Source organism: Pavona decussata, unplaced genomic scaffold, assembly GCF_977016875.1.
Source record: "Pavona decussata unplaced genomic scaffold, jaPavDecu1.1 SCAFFOLD_25, whole genome shotgun sequence".
Lineage (NCBI taxonomy): Eukaryota > Metazoa > Cnidaria > Anthozoa > Scleractinia > Agariciidae > Pavona > Pavona decussata.
The window spans coordinates 2,381,017-2,398,133 of NW_028145448.1; the positions used below are offsets into that span (position 1 = coordinate 2,381,017).

General features: G+C 38.4%; 2 protein-coding genes and 1 long non-coding RNA gene across 4 annotated transcripts in view; 1 reads left to right on the plus strand and 2 right to left on the minus strand.

Moving 5' to 3' along the window:
• Window positions 1-613: 613 nt before the first annotated feature.
• Window positions 614-4,585, minus strand: LOC146485773 (uncharacterized). Of its 2 annotated transcripts, none has more exons than XM_085103141.1 (5): window positions 4,457-4,585; window positions 3,033-3,150; window positions 1,866-2,110; window positions 1,132-1,642; window positions 614-731 (listed from the first exon to the last, which is right to left on the minus strand). In XM_085103141.1, the coding sequence occupies exons 2-4, from the start codon at window positions 3,124-3,126 to the stop codon at window positions 1,274-1,276; spliced, it is 708 nt and encodes a 235-aa protein (XP_084959267.1). In that variant the 5' UTR covers window positions 3,127-3,150; window positions 4,457-4,585; the 3' UTR covers window positions 614-731; window positions 1,132-1,273. The 2 variants fall into 2 exon arrangements, with proteins under 2 accessions (XP_084959267.1, XP_084959266.1); XM_085103140.1 differs by having other exon boundaries at window positions 1,866-2,116.
• A 3,508-nt stretch (window positions 4,586-8,093) lies between these two features.
• The window catches only part of LOC146485774 (uncharacterized), a 108,451-nt gene continuing 99,427 nt past the window's right edge, over window positions 8,094-17,117 (plus strand). Inside the window, exon 1 of the long non-coding RNA XR_014863349.1 lies at window positions 8,094-10,435. This is a non-coding gene — a long non-coding RNA (uncharacterized LOC146485774). The remainder of the gene's footprint in view (window positions 10,436-17,117) is intronic.
• On the minus strand, window positions 10,845-13,845 carry LOC146485775 (uncharacterized). Its single transcript, XM_085103147.1, has 4 exons — window positions 13,306-13,845; window positions 12,202-12,313; window positions 11,646-11,899; window positions 10,845-11,374 (listed from the first exon to the last, which is right to left on the minus strand). The coding sequence occupies exons 1-4, from the start codon at window positions 13,699-13,701 to the stop codon at window positions 11,006-11,008; spliced, it is 1,131 nt and encodes a 376-aa protein (XP_084959273.1). The 5' UTR covers window positions 13,702-13,845; the 3' UTR covers window positions 10,845-11,005.

Here is a 17,117-nt window from a genome sequence, read left to right on the forward strand (position 1 = left end):
CAAGTTCTCCCAACTACTCCCATGAGAAATCTACTAAGAACAGTTAGGAGAACATATATGATGACAGTGGAACTTTAAGGGTAAATGCTTCTTGAGGGTCTGCATGGAGTTAGCTGATGGCAATTTTAACTGTCAGCAGAAAAATGGCAGGTTTCTTTAATTACTGGTAGCTGGGAAACGTTAAGAAAACTGTAGAGAATAAGCTACTAACGAAGATGGCTCGTAGCTAGCTCCTCACAAGTTGTTTATGGGAGCCGCTGGTACGATACAAAACCTCACAAACAAGTGAGAAGTAAAAGTTAACTTGAGATCCGTCAGATCCGTCATAATTAAGGACGGGGCCTACTTTTGTTACTACGCATACGTTCTGCGCTTCTCGAGATACTCGGGTTTCCTATGGGTGGTGCCTACTAATACCGGGATATTTTTGCGCGGTTTAAAACTATACGGAGAAAGCAGAACTTAGCAAGTGCTCTTGGTATCCAAAAAGAAAATTTGGGGTGACCATACATTTTTCAGAGATAATGAAGCTTCAATTTGGAAAAAAAACGTCATACAATGCTTTGTATTTTTCTTTTTTTTTTCATAATTGCTGCTTAATTATCTCAAAAAAAAAAAATGCGTGGTTACCCCCAAATCTCTTTTTGGATTTCAATAGCCCTTGCTAAGTTCTGCTTTTACAGCATAGTTATAGACCGCGCAAAAATACTTCTTTATTAGTAGGCACCGTCCTTAAAGTGCCCCTGGGACGAAAATTTCATTTTCCATCTTTTTGCATTTTCGTGTAGAATATGACCTTCTTACTCATGTTACCAAATTTCAATCCTTTACGGCGATCGGAAGTATTTTGTCTTAGCTTTTTATTCGAGATTTCACGGCCGCCATTACTTGGCCTTGTTCCGGAAGTTAAGGCTCAAATTACAGGAAGTGACGTCATTGGCTCAACACGAAAAATTTCACATGGCTAATTTTCATATGGATTCTACTTCATAAACTGTATTCTGCTGTTGCGAACTAAATAACAGCAGAATACAGTTTATGAAGTAGAATCCGTATGAAACTAGTTATCTATGTGGAATTCTACACGAAAATGCAAAAAGCTGGAAAATGAAGTTTTCGTCCCAGGGGCACTTTAAGTGAAAGTTGAAAAAAGCTGAAATTTTAGCTGATAGCTGGGAAATTACTTAAACTTTAGCTGATAGCTGAGAATCCATCATCCCCATGCAGACTCTTCGCTCTCGTTTATACTTGAGCCTTACGGTAGCTATGTCCTTTAGCGTAGACCGACACTTATCAGTCTGTTATCGAGATTCCTGTGACCAGTGGTGTTGAATGCTACTCCTTTACACGGTATGCCAGGGGAGCATGAGGTACGGAAGTACGGCGAAGAGGTGTCACTGCACCAATAATTACACCTCTTGTAGCAATTCGTGTACCCAGAAACCATGAAACCGGAGGAGGGGGCAACATCACAGATCAACAGCTGGTAGGAATAAGCCTTACTTGCCCCGACGCCCTCCCACAATCCGTAGGTTACAGCATCCTTCCCGTAGTTGCTAGAGGCCGTTATGGGCTCCTTGGTAAGTCGCTTGAAGTAAACCTTTTTACCAGTTTGGTGATCAATGAAGATAATTTCAGTAAACTAGAAAATGAAATATCAGAAAGAATAAAAATAAATTGCGATCTTGCGCCTACAATAAACCCAAGCCCAAATGATTTTGACAAATAACAATCGTGCACGAGATGGAATGGTCTGCAGCAGAAGTAATCACCGTACCGTCAGTTTAGACAACAGATCACACTAGGGAAAAAAATCAGTTTCCATTTTTGTTTTTTCGCTGCCGGAAAATTTTCAATAAACTTACCGATATGTTGTTGCAGTTCGTCCTGTACCCGTCAGTTCCATAAGTAAAGGAAGCGTTGTACGTGACTTCTGTCTTGGGTTTGGCGTATTCATCGGTAGTGTAACACATGGTCCATCCTCCACCGTATGACGTCATATCGCAGTAGGCCTGGAATGCATTTGAATGGCTTCCTCCATCCGGGTCCAACCAGTACATACCATCTCCACGAAAATCACCTCGAGTCTTGATATCTTTGCAATTAACTCCTACAACTAAAATATTCAAAACAATTATTCTTAACTACAAAAATACATTTTCTGGCGATCGAAGACAGACTGATATCAAAGTACAGCGCGACCTTAGAGTAGTTGTCTGATTTTTAAGCGTGTTATGTAACTGTTTTGATTCTGATTCTGGAACCCTCAAGTGTGACCATTAAAATGAAATCTGCTGAGCAGTACTTTCCTTTGGTGCTGTTTATTATGCTGTACAAAGTGGTTCTAACTTTTGCATCTGTAGACGGAATCCTATAGTGTGACTATTCAAATGAAAGCCACTGAGCAGTACTTTCCTGTGGTGTTGTTTATTATACTGCACAGGGTGGTTCTAACTTTTGATTCTGTGAATGAAATCCTAAAGTATGACCATTCAGATGAAAGCCACTGAGCAGTACTTTGCTGTGGTGAGGTTATCATGCTGTACGAGGAGGTTCTAACTTTTGAGTCTGTGATCGTGAATGAAAACCCAAAGTTTGACAATTAAAATGAAAGTTAATTTGTCTGTTCAGGGAATCCTATGATGTGAAAGCTTATAGGCAGTACTTTTCTGTGTTGTTGTTTATTATGATGTGCAAGGTAGCTACTGAACATTATGTTTAAGTATGCTGTACTACAGGGGTTTTTAACTTTTGAATCTGAGGATGCATTTCTAAAGAGTGACCATTCAAATGAAAGCTATTCTGGGCAGTACTTCACTGTGGTGTTGGTTACTAGTATGTGCATACTGTATAAGGAGATGCTAACTTTCAGAGTCTGTTGGTAAAATCCTAAAGTGGGACCATTTACATCAAAGGTTTTGGTATAATACTTTCCTATGGTGTTGCTAATTCCTCAATATTTTACAGAAACACTAAAATTTTGATTTTCAATCTGGTCATTCTCGGTAGTCAAACTCCGCGCAGATTAATACCTTTATGCTCACAATCCTTTCCATTGTATCCTAAAGGACATGTGCAGTGATAATCGTTATCTTCGTACTTGGGCACACAAGTCGCACCGTTCATGCAAGGGTCCTTAAAGCAAGGAGTCTGTTAACGAAATAAAAAAAATAATAATAATTAAAGTTGTTAGAAAACTCACTTTTATATTAAAGCGTAAAAAAAAGTAAAATTTCGATAGAAAGAAAGAAGTTGAATGTTTTGCTCAGTTGTACACAAGCGTCAACAACCATTAGTCAGATCACATATTTTTTCATTGTCATGAGTTTGAACTCGAATTCTTCCCTTTCCACCGATGTCGGCGACTTTTGAGTAATTTGATATAAGGTGCTGGTTACATAATGTGTTTGCCAATAAAATCTTTAAGAGTGAAAGTTTTAAACAGCATTCTTCTGTGGTTGTAAACTGCTTTTGGCACTTTAGATGAAATCGCAAATGTAATGTTTTAAGTATTATATTCCTCTGGCGTTTTTTGTGATGCCTTGCAACCTCCGAGATACTAAAGACGGTTCTCTTAAAAAAAAAACTCACTACTACTATTACTCTTCGAGTGAAAGCTTTTGGGTAGTAAAATAGAGTTTGCTGAGATCTTTCGCAAATAAAAGGACGTCGTTAATATCCTTTCATTTCATGGATTCACGTAGAAGAAAAGGTTACCTACTGATCAAAATCGGCCTGGGAACTATATACAGTACAACAGCTGTGATGTTCCAAGAACAGGAAAATATTGTTTTGTCGCAAATCTCATTCATTTAATTAAAACAATTCTTGACTTCGGTGCCACATTGTTCAGAGAAGGTAATGTAATGAGCTAATGAAAGAGAATCGCAGCTGCTACTCATAATATTCTAAAACACAACTGCTATATACAAACTCTAAAAAACATAACCATAGTGAGAACTAAAAGCTAAAACGTACAAGAAAACGGGTTGAAAATCGATTTGGACGGGCTTAAGCGTTTCAAAAATTCGGATTAACTGGGATTACACTGAAAAAAAGCCTGAAATACTGGTCAGGTTTTCCGTGACGTTGGCGGTTTTACCAAATTAAAGTGAAAAACCGAATCTCCTTTGTTTTCGGAATTTGGAGTCATTAATTAAATAGGGCCAGCTCAAGGAATTTTGGAGAATCAGTAGCTGGGATAAATTTCCTTTCCCTAAAGTAGTTTCAGCAAAAATGTCTCTATCCTCAGCGTTTATCCCTCGCAGTATCTATCACAATTAAGTTATCAAGGTCAAGTAAAACGTATTAGAAGTGACTGAAGAGGAGTATAATCATCATTAGTTTGAATTTCTTGAAATACAGAGTTTACCAAAAAGTATAAGAAATTTTTAAAAATGTGATATACTCAACTAAGCATAAAGTTATAACTTCCAATGAAATTGCTCAAACTTACCTTTATGCTTAAGTGATGGAAAACTTGGCTGTCGAGAAACTTTTCTGAATTATTGTACTTATCGCTTGGTAGTAGCTCACAGAATATTTTTCCTTCTTCGTGAAAAAATGCTGCAAAATTAGCAGAGAAACACGAAGGGTGATCAACGCAGAGTTTCCCGCACTCTCGGATGTTTTTTACTGAAGCAGACACCAAAGGCGTGATATTCAGGTGGCGAAATTTATGCGTAGCAAAATTGGCGAATGCGACACCATTCCCTGACTTGGGTCGTTCTAAACCTTTCGAGCCATCAACGTAAACATCGCTTGTAGCTTGGTGAAAGAAAATCACGAAGAAACCGAGAAAAAAGACCGTTTTCTTTGCAGACCGAAAAACAAGGCACAAACTCATAACTGTCCGTTGTACATTGAACTACCACACCAACATGACATTCCTTCCTCAATCAAGTTTTAAAGCGGTTTTCAATTGAGCGTCGAAAGTACTTTGATTAGTGATTGGTTAATTGGCAAAACTCGTGCTTCTTTCTCAACCAATGAGAACTGAGCATGCACAAAACAATCGTGCTTGACAACGGTTACATGTATTTCCTTCGATTTCTGATTGGTTCATTGTGCTGTTTACATCTCTCATGATTGATTGGCCACAGTAAATACTTTTGTTTTGATCTCTACGACACTCAAATGAGAACCGTTCTAAACTTGTCATAATTAGTTTATAATACCATAACCAGATATTATAGTTTGCAGCAACCTGATTAGTTCACCATTCAAAACAAACGACGGAATTTACCGTTGTTACCTTATTTGGAAACTTGGGCTGCGGTTTAGATAGAAGTAAAATTCTTTTCTTATCTTTCCTTCCCTTCATTTATCATTTCGAGAGATGGAGATTCATTAGGCTATATTTTGAATGCGTAATGTTTAGGGTCAGGAGCTTTTTTTTTAAAATCCGAATCTAATGAATAATAGTGCAGATTTAGCCTGCACAACAGCCCTACATTCTTCGTTTGCTTTGAATTTTATTGCTTAGCTTTCACAACAGAGAAATTTGATTCTTTAATGTAAACATTATGCACATAAAAATAGCTTTCCGGGCCCGAAAAATTACCGGGACTTTCGAGGAACGGACCCCTGACCCGCATGGGCAGAGAAAGAGAACGAACAGTTTTCGCAGACGAGCGTATAGCTTTTTTTTTTCTTGGCGCCCGGACAACGCCTTGGAAAACGTTTACTGCTTACGAGAAAAAATTCTTGGTTGGTCTTGATCGACAGCTGGACTTGAAGATCATTACATCAAAATTCCGGTTGACTGGGCTTCTTAACCTCGTAGACATAACTTCCTTTATTTCAGTCAAGAGCATGAATCATTTAGTGATTTTCTGATCTTCAGAAGAAAACAAACCAAAAAGAAAACAAACAGGATCACAGTAAGTTTGACCATTGTACACATACGATAAAATCAAATCGGCTTAGAGTGTTGAAACAACTTTGCAAAGCTGAAACTTTTCCGACCGTTGCAAGGTTAGGGCTTAGGAAAATATACAGCGATTGTATTAAAGGGGCATTTAAAACGTTATAAAGATTTGTCGTTATGGAATCTTCTAGACTCGTTTGTCGTAAAAAGCTTCAGATGGATTTAACCAAACGTAACCGAGTATTATTTTTAGCTCAAGAAATGCTATTAACGGGACCAAAATAGAACAAAACGTAAACAATAAAAATACCATGACGCCAAAATTCATCTTTTGTTGTCAACGACAAGGATTATCTGCCTTTTGTTTAGTCCAAAGGTTCAAACGCGTGAATATCAGAATTGTATTTCGCGTACTGAGAAACATGTATTATCAACATTGTTGTCATCAAAAGTTTTCATAAGATTGTAATTCGCTGAAATTAGAAGAAACACTAATCTTTAAGTTAGTGACAAAAACTAAAGAGGCTTGAAAACAATATACGATGTGTATAAATTTGCGTGACTTAAGTATATTTTTCCCACTGGCAATTTTACCACGAATTACGTAAATATGAACATGAACTGTAAAAATTGGTAATATCGATTTTACTAGGATATCAATTCTGACTGAAACTTTAATTCAAAACTAATAACTGGTGGGAATTTCACATTTGGGAAAAGACTGTTTAAAGAGAGTCTTAATTGGGTTACGTGTCAGCCGTCAAACAGCCTTAAATTTAACCGTCAAACGGCAAAAAGGGGCAATTTTTACCGTCAGCCGTCAAAAAAGCAGTTATTATTAGCCGTTAAACTATTTCAAGGTCTTTCTCATTCCGGACATCTGGCTCTCAAAGACTCTTTTTAACTGATAAACAAGTTTCCATTTTTCCCAAATATACTCACTTTATGGTCTTTTCCACTTCTAAACTGACATCACAACTAACTTCCGTCTGGAATTACTTCCGGTTTCAAAATACTAATGATTTACTTCATTGATAATGCGTTTCTGACCAAAAAACAACCTCCAGAACACCATTGTTAATATCAACTTAAACGGCTCATGGAAGAAATTTCCCCTTGATAACATACAACCGTCAAACTTGAAAGCCCTAAAATTTAACCGTCACCGGTCAATTGCAAAGATATCCCCCAATTAAGACCCTCTTTATTAAAAGCTGGTGGAAAAAGTGAGGTGTAATCCTTCACAACCTTTTAATATTGAAACATCTTACCGGCCATAAATGCTCCTTGAAGCGCCCACTTCCCTCCCCTTCTAGAGCTTTAACTTTTTAGTAAAGCCCCTCTCTATTAAGCCCCCACTCCCTCTCCCCAAGAGAGCATAAACAAAAGCGGTGACTTACGATGGGTTAGAATCGCATTATTGGTTCTTGATCTTAAGGGACAATTTCAGTACTGGAACTTATCAAGTTCTGTTTTCAGTATCATATCAATAATGGGTCTCTACTTCCACTTCGCTCAATATGTTCCTTGAATAACAAGTCCATCTTCAAGCATATACGTGAGACCGGTAGGCGAGAACTCGAGACGGCATCTAGACTGTGAGAAGTCGTACTTTTTTCCTCAGATCACGCGTGCAAAGCGATGGAAAATTATACAAATTAGAAACGTGAACGAGGAGGGATTGGGGAGAGGGAGGAAAAGTAGGTCTCTTCCAGTTCTTCCTTCCCTCTGCGCCCGCGTTTCTCGCCGCTCGTTAGAAATCGTGCGAGCGTGACAGAACTTTGGAGAAGAAAGAGACTGCTTCCAGTCTAGACGGCATCCTTCAAGCTTTGTAAACTTACACAGCAAAATAGCTAAAAAAAAAAGGAAAAAAAGATAGAAATACGGAAGAAGAATCGTCCCTAAGGAGAATTGGAATTTGGAAATATTGGTTTTTGAGGGGAGGGGAAAACCGGAGAACCCGAAGAGGACAAAGAACAAACAACAAACTCAGCCCACATGTGACACCGAGTCCGTGAATACACTGGTGGGAGGCGATCCTTGGCCAGGTTACTTAGCACACAACTGAAATTAAAATGGCCTATTGCATTAGTGAATAAGCCCCAATACTCCCTTGTCACGCTTCCGCCATGTTGGATTAAAAATCTATGAGAATCTAACTTCTCGTTGGTTGCCTGTTTCATACCGGATCGTGTTTAAGCATCTCCTATTTGTTTATAAATCATTGAATGGTCTTTGTCCGCAATATCTAATGGAACTCCTGGAACATCGGAAATCAACTCGGTCTCTTCGCACGAACTCTCAAGACCTACTAATGCAGCCAACTTGTAAAACCAAGACAGATGGTGACTGGGCTTTCTCTGTTTGCGCCCCGAAGCTTTGGAACACTGTTCCTTTGAAAATACGACGTTCCATTACACTTTTATTATTTAAGAAAAAACTCAAGACTTTCTTTTTTACTAAATTTATTGAGAGTAACTCTTTATCATGTTTTTAAATTTTAGATTCTAGTTTTTTGCTATTTTTTCTAGTGTTTTGTCTTTTGGTATTTTGCCAGCCTTAGTTTTCTAAGTTATTCTTAGGGTAAATTTTTTGTAAAGCGCCCTGGGCAAATAATGGATGTGTGCGCTATATAATTGAACTATTATTATTATTATTATTATTATTATTATTATTATTATTATTATTATTATTATTATTATTATTATTATTAATATCACTGCTTTATCAAACATACTGTACATGAGAATAAAATAAATGATCACCAAACATATGTTACTGTGCTTATGATTGCCAAAGACAAGTCTCTGTGTTTAAACAACAAGTTCTCCCAACCACTCCCATGGGAAACCACTAAGAACAGTTAAGAGTATACACCGTATTCACAAATGGCGGATGCGCGGGAAAAAACTGGCACTAGGCATCAAAACGAGGCGTTTTAGGATAAACAAAAAATAATTTGCCTGCGAGTACAAGCTCACAGAGTGGTTTTATTCCGAACGAGAGAGGTGTAGTGTTTCTTGGTTCGTTTCTTGTAGCAATCCCAATGCAAAATAGACAATCACAGAAGCAAATCGGTTAGAGTTTTTGTTTCCGAAGGATTCAACTTTCGAGCACAGATGGATAGAGATACTACAGAAGTTTGTTTGGTATGTCTTTCGGAATCCGAAGGTAAGATAGGTCTTGAAGGAAACAAAATTAACATACAAAAGGATGCATTTCTAACGAGAGTTGCGTGAACAACTTCGTATTGGACGTTCCAAGCGCAAGAGAGACTACAACCATTTGTCTAAACCGCTATAATATGAAGGAAAAAAAGACGAAGATGACAATGAAAAGACGTGAAGGATGTGAAGAGAAACGGCTGGAAGAATAAATTAGAAAGAAGCAACAGGTGAACCAAGACTTGTCTGTTTCGATTCATTTATATTGTAGCCGTACTGTAAACAACAAGGAGAGAATGCAGTCCCCTCAAAATACATAATTTGTTAAATCAATCATCAAAATCCAACTGTTTAATAATGGAACAAGCTCAGAAGGAACATTTCTTGCCTGAATGAGAAAATTGTATTCCGTGAAACAGGGACTAGAGAACACAGCATTGTGGCTTTTTAACCGGCATTTCGGTTGAAATCATTAAAGATTTGCATACTTACAGCTGTACTTTATTAGGTAATTTGTCAGAATTAGATTATCGTATTTCGCGTTACACTGGGTTCCTAAACTTGCCATTCCTTGTAGTGCAGTTACAATATAATGCATTTGAGAGTGACATTCCTGAATTTCCTTGCAGGATCGTTTTCTTAAAATTGATACCTTACTTCCAGTAGTTCCTCTTGACTTTGGTAACTGCCACATTCTCAATGACTAAGACTTGCATGAATCTTTGCCAATCTTTCGATGCATGATATCTTTTTTATTTCGGGGGAAAAGCGCCAAAAAATGTACCGAAATATTTAAGTCTCGGCTCACATATTGCTTCCACAGTTAAACTTTTCTTTCTGTAGCTTCCCTCCACCTCCTTTTGTTTTCGTTTTTTAGGCATTAGAGCTGTTCACAGTAGTAGGAGTCGGTTTTTGTAGCTTTTGTGATCGGAACTTCCGAGTAGTAATCACCACGCAACCCTCTTTGGAACTGCGCCCGTTTGTAGATTCATTTTCTTTCCTTCGAAACCTGTTTTAATTCCCTTTCCAAAAAATACATTGAATAAACCTTTGTGGCTCCTGCTAGAGTAAAGATCTTTCAAACAACTTTTCATATTTTCTGTACTAGACATTAAACTCGAAGGTTTGAAACAAACAATGTAACTCCGTTTTCTCCCGTGAGTGTCTAGTTTGCATTTGAGATTTCTACAAGAAGCCAGCCAATAAATAACAAACACTAGAACTTGAACTCGTTCGGACTAAGTGATCAGAAAAACGCAATTTTTAGAAGCTCAGCACTTATCGACCCTCTAGAAGCTTACATTCGCTGGAATTTTGTTTTGTTTATCCTAAAACGCCTCGTTTTGATGCGTAGTGCCAGTCTTTTCCGCGCGTGTCCGCCATTTGTGAATACGGTGTATATGTGTGGCAATAGTTGAACTTAACGGATTAATGTTTCTTGAGGGTCTGCATGGACTTAGTTGATGGCTGAGAATTGGTCACAATTTCAACTGTCAGCTGAGAAATGGCGGGGTTGTTTAACTGATAGCCGAGGTGTAAAACGTTAAGAAAACTGTGTAGAGAATAAGCTGCTAACGAGGATGGCTCGAAGCTCCTCACAAGTTGTTTCTAGAATTCATGAGGTCGTCATCGGGTGACAACCAGTGTTTGTAAAGTCTCCGAAGAGATCGGAAGTACTCGAAAGGTCTTCTTCGGAAATCTTCGGGTAATACTCGATAATGTTCTGTTAACGAGAGGGACACCGTTGATACGATGGAAAACCGCAGAGAGAAAAAGAAAACCGTGAGAAGTAAAAGTTAACTGAGATCCGTCATAATTAAGTGATAACTGAAACTTGAAAAGCGGAAGTTTTAGCTAGTACCTGAGAAATGACTTAAACTTTAACTGGCAGTCGAGAAACCATCACCCGTCCCTATACAGACACTCCCTCTTCGCTCTCGTTTATACTTGAGCCTTACGGTAGCTATGTCCTTTAGCGTAGACCGACACTTATCAGTCTGTTATCGAGATTCCCGTAACCAGTGGTGTTGAATGCCACTCCGTTACACGCTATTCCAGGAAGGCATGAGGTACGGAAGTACGGCAAAGAGTTCTCACTGCACCAAAAATTACACCTCTTGTAACAATTGGTGTGACCAGAAACCATGAAACCGGAGTAGTGGGTAACATCACAGATCAACAGCTGGTAGGAATAAGCGTTACTTGCCCCGACGCCCTCCCACAATCCGTAGGTTACAGCATCCTTCCCGTAGTTGCTAGAGGCCGTTATGGGCTCCTTGGTAAGTCGCTTGAAGTAAACCTTTTTACCAGTTTGGTGATCAATGAAGATAATTTCAGTAAACTAGAAAATGAAATATCAAAAAGAAAAAAGTAAATTGCGATCTTGCAGCTACAATAAACCTAAGCCCTATTGATTTCGTCAAAACAATCGAGCACGTCTGCACGAGATGGAAAGGTCTGCAACAGAAGTAATCACCGTAACTGCACGTAATCAAAGTAATCACGGAAGAAGAAAAATTAATTTTGAAATTTTGACGTCATACGCAGATTTCCTTTGCGCTGAACAATTTCTATTTTTTTTTTCACTGCTGCAATCTTTTCAACCAACTTACCGAAATATTGTTGCAGTTCGTCCTGTACCCGTCACTTCCATAAGGAAAGGAAGCGTTGTACGTGACTTCTGTCTTGGGTTCCACGTATTCATCGGTAGTGTAACATATGGTCCATCGTCCATCGTATGACGTCATATCGCAGTAGGCCTGGAATGCATTTGAATGGCTTCCTCCATCCGGGTCCAGCCAGTACATACCAACTTCCCGAGAAGCACCGCGGGTCTTGATATCTTTGCAATCAACTCCTTGAACTGAAGTGATTAATAAACAATTATTCTTAGCTACAATACTCCTTTTTCCGTCGATCGATATCAAGGAAAAGAGCGACGTTTTAGTAATTGTCTGAATTTATCCGTGTTATGTAATTGTTTCTGAAACCCTCAAGAGTGAGCATTTTAATGTTTTTTATGATATACAGGCTAGCTACTCAACATTATTTTCCTGTGGTTCGTTGCTAGATCTGTCTAAAATATTTTACAGAACGACTCAAACTTAGATTTTCTATCTCTGTCATTCTTGGTGGTCAAATCCCGCGCAGATGAATACCTTTACCGGGCTTCACAATCCTTTCCATAGTATCCTAAAGGACATGCGCAGTGATAATTGTTATCTTCGTACTTGGGCACACAAGTCGCACCGTTCATACAAGGATCCTTAGAGCAAGGAGTCTGTTTACAAAATAAAAATAAATCATTTCATAAAGATCTTTGTATCAACTCGCTTTTTTAATTAAAGTTTCAAAAACTAGTAAAGTTTTGACAGAAGGAAAGAGGTTGAATGTTCAGCTCAGTTGCACGCCAATGTCAACAAACTTTAATCAAATCATATGTATTTTTTATTGTCATGAGTTTGAATTCGAATGCTTTCCTGGCCGTGCGTCGTTGCCTGTTACCAGGTCGGTAAATTTTAAGTAATTTAATATAAGGTGATAGTTGCATAATTATTTTTCCAATAAAACTTACTTTAGACAATGAAGATGATTTAGTCCCAAAGCGTGATGATTCAGATGTAATGTTTTAAGCATTATATTCCTGTGGCGTTCTTTGTGATGCCTTGTAACTAACGTCCGAGATACTAAAGACGGTTCTTGCTTTAAAAAAAAAAAAACTCGCTACAGTATAATTACTTTTCAAATGAAAGTTTTTGAGCAATACTTCTATGCTGTTTATGCTTCGTTGCTCAGAATTCAGTAATGTCAAACTTTTTCTTGGTAATATAGAGTTTGAGATCTTTTGTAAGTAAAAGGAAGTTGATTTCCTTTTATGATTTTATGGCTCAACGTCGGAAGGAAACCGGCCTTCCTGTTGCTAAAGCCGGCCTGGGAACTACATTCAGTACAACAGCTGTAATGTTCCAAGAACAGGAAAGTATTCTTTTGTCACAAATGTCTTTCTTTTAATTAAAGCACTTCTCGGCTTCTGTGCCACATTGTTCCGAGAAGGCAATGTAATAAATGAACCTAATAAAAGAGGATCACAGTTGCTACTCAAAATATTGAAGGCGCTCTTTCTCAAAACACACACAGTACGAAAACTAAAGGCCGAAACTACAAATAAATGGGGAAAAAGTATAAGAAATTAAAAAAAAATGTGATATACTCAACTGAGCAACTTTCTGAAATGATACTGAAATAACTTCCAATGAAATTGTTCAAACTTACCTTTATGCTTAAGTGATGGAAAACTTGGCTGTCGAGAAACGTTTCTGAATTATCGTACTTATCGCTTGGTAGTAGCTCACAGAATATCTTTCCTTCCTCGTGAAAAAACGCTGCAAAATTAGCAGAGAAACACGACGGGTGATCAACGCAAAGTTTACCGCACTCTCGGATGTTTTTCACTGAAGCAGAAACCAAAGGGGTGATGTTCAGGTGGTGAAATTTATGCGTAGCAAAATTGGCGAAGGCGACACCGTTCCCTGACTTGGGTCGTTCTAAACCTTTCGTGCCATCAACGTAACCATCGCTCGTAGCTTGGTGAAAAAAACTTGTGAAGAAACCAAGACAGAGAATCGCTTCTTTTGCAGACCGAAAAACAAGACACAAACTCTTGGTCATAACTGTCCGTTGTACATTGAACTACCATACCAACTACGACACATTAATAAAATTTTCATTTGATTTCATCACTCCTGCCTCAATCAAGTTTTAAAGCGGTTTTCAATTGAGTGTCGAAAGTACTTTAATTAGTGATTGGTTAATTGGCAAAACTCCTGCTACTTTCTCAACCAATGAGAAGCAAAACCAAAATTCACGATTCACGTAGAAGAAAAGGTTACCTACTGATCAAAATCGGCCTGGGAACTATATACAGTACAACAGCTGTGATATTCCAAGAACAGGAAAATATTGTTTTGTCGCAAATCTCATTCATTTAATTAAAACAATTCTTGGCTTTGGTGCCACATTGTTCAAAGAAGGTAATGTAATGAGCTAATGAAAGAGAATCGCAAGTTCTGTTTTCAGTATCATGCAAATAATGGGTCTCTACTTCCACTTCGCACAATAAGTTCTTGGAACAACAAGTACATCTTCAAGCATATACGTGAGACCGGTAGGCGAGAACTCGAGAAGGCATCTAGACTGTGAGCAGTCCTCCTTTTTTAACTCGTAAATGCGCGCATGCGCAATGAACGAGTTATAGCGATGGCTGACTGTTGACTTGGTTGGTTGGTTGGTTGGTCGGTTCTGTCGTTAACTTTCGGGCGTGCGCAGTGTTCACGACGCATCAGGATTTCTTATTCAATACGTAGAGAATAATTTGACGATCATTTAGTGCAAGAATGGAGATTTTTCGTTAAATCTGAGCAAAGTTACAAGTTTTTTCAGTTTTTCAGAAAGTCCGGGGTCGTAAACTCAATTAGTGAAAGAAAAACACGTGAAACGTTTTTCACGACGCATCAGAATTCCCTTATTCATTCTGTAGAGAATAATTTGACAATCATTTTAGTGTAAGAATGGAGATTTTTCCTTGAATCTGAGCAAAGTTATAGGTTTTTTTTCTACAAAGTGCGTTGTCTTGTAAGAATTAAAAATAATTTAATTTAGAAATAATTTAATTAAAAAATAATTTAATTTAAAAGTAATTGTCGCCATGGACTCCCTTCGCGATTGAACTAACTGAATCGTTTTAGTCAGAAAGAATGCGTGATATTGGGTTGCGCAACTTGAAATTTTGCCGCCAAAAAATATTTTCCGCCAGAAAATGTCTTCAGCTGAAAGAAGCACTGCTAATCATAACTTTTTGGATACATGAAAACTCAACTTCTTTCATCATATTTTTCCTTCTCATACAAAAGTATTACATCAAGTAGATTAGTTCGCTAAAAAAAACTAGTTTTGCTGTCAGTTTTCACGCAAAAGCAGAACGTGCCATGTCACGCATCAGTGACGTCGTAAACAAAATAATGCAAATTTCTGGTAAAATGAACACTTTAAGATCTTGCCAGCTTTCAAAGAGGTTTCAAAGGGAAAAAATGTTTCATTTTTCGCAATTTACAACTGGTAATTTATGGGAAAGCAAAAGGACGCGGTCGATAAATAATTCTTATTTAGCAAGAGCTTGTCATATTTCATTATTTTTACTTGAGGATTGCGTTGACTGAACTCCAAAGGAAAAATTTCACGCATTTATGTCGGGCATGAAATGTAATGCGATACTTTGTTGAACAGATTTCCCTTTGTGAGATCGGCTTGCCCTACAGTAATTTTGTAATTTTAATTCCCAAAAAAACTTCACTTGCCCATCGGACAAGTGATGGTTAGAATCCACTAGCCCGATCGCAAAATCCAGTAGCCCCGGACTATCTGACACGAATTTGCATGACGTAGCTGCACATGGCGTGCTTCTACGAACTTTGAATAAAAAAAACAAGTGATTTTTTTAAATTTGCGCATTAGATAAATCTTTTTCAATCTGTAGAGAACAATTTGACAATCATTTTTATAGTACAAGAATGGTTCAGTTTTTCGTTACATAATCGGGCAAAGATATAATTTCTTTTAGCTTTGAAGGAAGTTTCCGTAGCCGTCTACATTCCAATTACTGATGTGTCATCTGCATTCACGAGTTGGCCCACAGGAGCCTTCGATTCCTCGGATCACGCGTGCAAAGCGATGGAAAATTATGCAAATTGGAAAAGTGAACGAGGAGGGATTGGGAAGAGGGAGGAAAAGTAGGTCTCTTTCAATTCCTCGCGGCTCGCTAGAAATCGCACGACCGTGACAGAACTTAGGAGAAGAAAGAGACTGCTATCAGTCCAGACGGCATCCTTCACGCTTTGTAAACTTACCCAGCAAAAATGGGAGCAAAAACAAAAACAAATAAAAAGAAAGAAATACGGAAGAAGAATCGTCTCTAAGGAGAATTGGAATTTGGAAATGATTGGTTTTTGATAAGAGGGGAAAACCGGAGTACACGGAGAAAAACCTCTTGGAGCAAGGACGAGAACAAACAACAAACTCAACCTGCATATGACGCCGAGTCCGGGAATCGAACCCCGGCCACATTGGTGGGAGGCGTGTGCTCTCACCACTCCGCCATCCCTGCTCCCCTAAACATGTTACATTTGTTTGAGAAAACGTCCAGTGTTCATTCATACAACACACGATAATCCAGCCCCTGAGAGTTTTAATCAAAGGCTCCTGTGAGCCAACTCGTGAATGCAGAAGTGAATAGTGGTCGCATCAAACTAGGCTACAAGGATTTGTGGACGCCATGCCGCATTGCGGAATGCGTTATGCAAAAAACAATTAAACAATTAAATTACACACGCGCTCTGTTTCCTTCCGATGTGCGAAGCAACGCAAAGGTGGACGTGTACGTTTTTTTGGTGGTTTTGCGTGGTTGCCAATCGACAGGAAAGCGTCCAGTTTTTCTTCCAAGAACCTCCGTAATTTTTTTCCTCGCGTCGTGTTGTTGCCGAATGAAACTTGATACATGTGAACGACTTTGGTTGCCTAGCACGTGACCTAAATCTTGCTGTTTTCAGCATGGTAATATTCCTTTTTACATTCAAACGACGGCTTCTGTCCTGTTTAATAACATCGGGAGGCGTTAACCTTGCTAAAGTTGCTATTTTGGCTTTATCCAAGTGAACGTAAATATAGAAATACATCAAGAGTTGCTATACAAATTTTCAGTGTTAGTCTAGTGTTTACATTTTTTCTGTTGAATCGATCTTACCCCGAATGAATTTTATTGCGGCTTCTGTCTGGGCGAATTTCATCCGCTAACTGCGAGGACATGTGTTTGTTTATATTACGCTTAGTTGTCACTGACCAAAAGAAAAGCGGGCTCTGGGGACGAGATTTACCTACCAAGGGAAAACCCCACTCATCGCTATAACTCGTTCATTGCGCATGCGCGCATTCACGAGTTAAAAAAAGCAGCTCTAGATTAGAGATACAAACTCGTTCCTTCTCTCTTGACTTGGTGTAAAATTGTGGAATGAGATACCACGCTATATATTAGA

Bases quoted from the DNA above. Each gene is read 5' to 3' on its own strand.
- LOC146485773 (XM_085103140.1), bottom strand. From the start codon at position 3,126: ATGAACGGTGCGACTTGTGTGCCCAAGTACGAAGATAACGATTATCAC. The intron at 2,117-3,032 runs GTATTAATCTGC...TGAATATTTTAG, and splicing joins AAAGGATTGTGAGCATAAAG to TTGTAGGAGTTAATTGCAAA. The intron at 1,643-1,865 runs GTAAGTTTATTG...TTCATTTTCTAG, and splicing joins CGAACTGCAACAACATATCG to TTTACTGAAATTATCTTCAT.
- LOC146485775 (XM_085103147.1), bottom strand. From the start codon at position 13,701: ATGACCAAGAGTTTGTGTCTTGTTTTTCGGTCTGCAAAAGAAGCGATT. The intron at 12,314-13,305 runs GTAAGTTTGAAC...TTTTGTAAACAG, and splicing joins TCCATCACTTAAGCATAAAG to ACTCCTTGCTCTAAGGATCC. The intron at 11,375-11,645 runs GTAAGTTGGTTG...TTCATTTTCTAG, and splicing joins CGAACTGCAACAATATTTCG to TTTACTGAAATTATCTTCAT.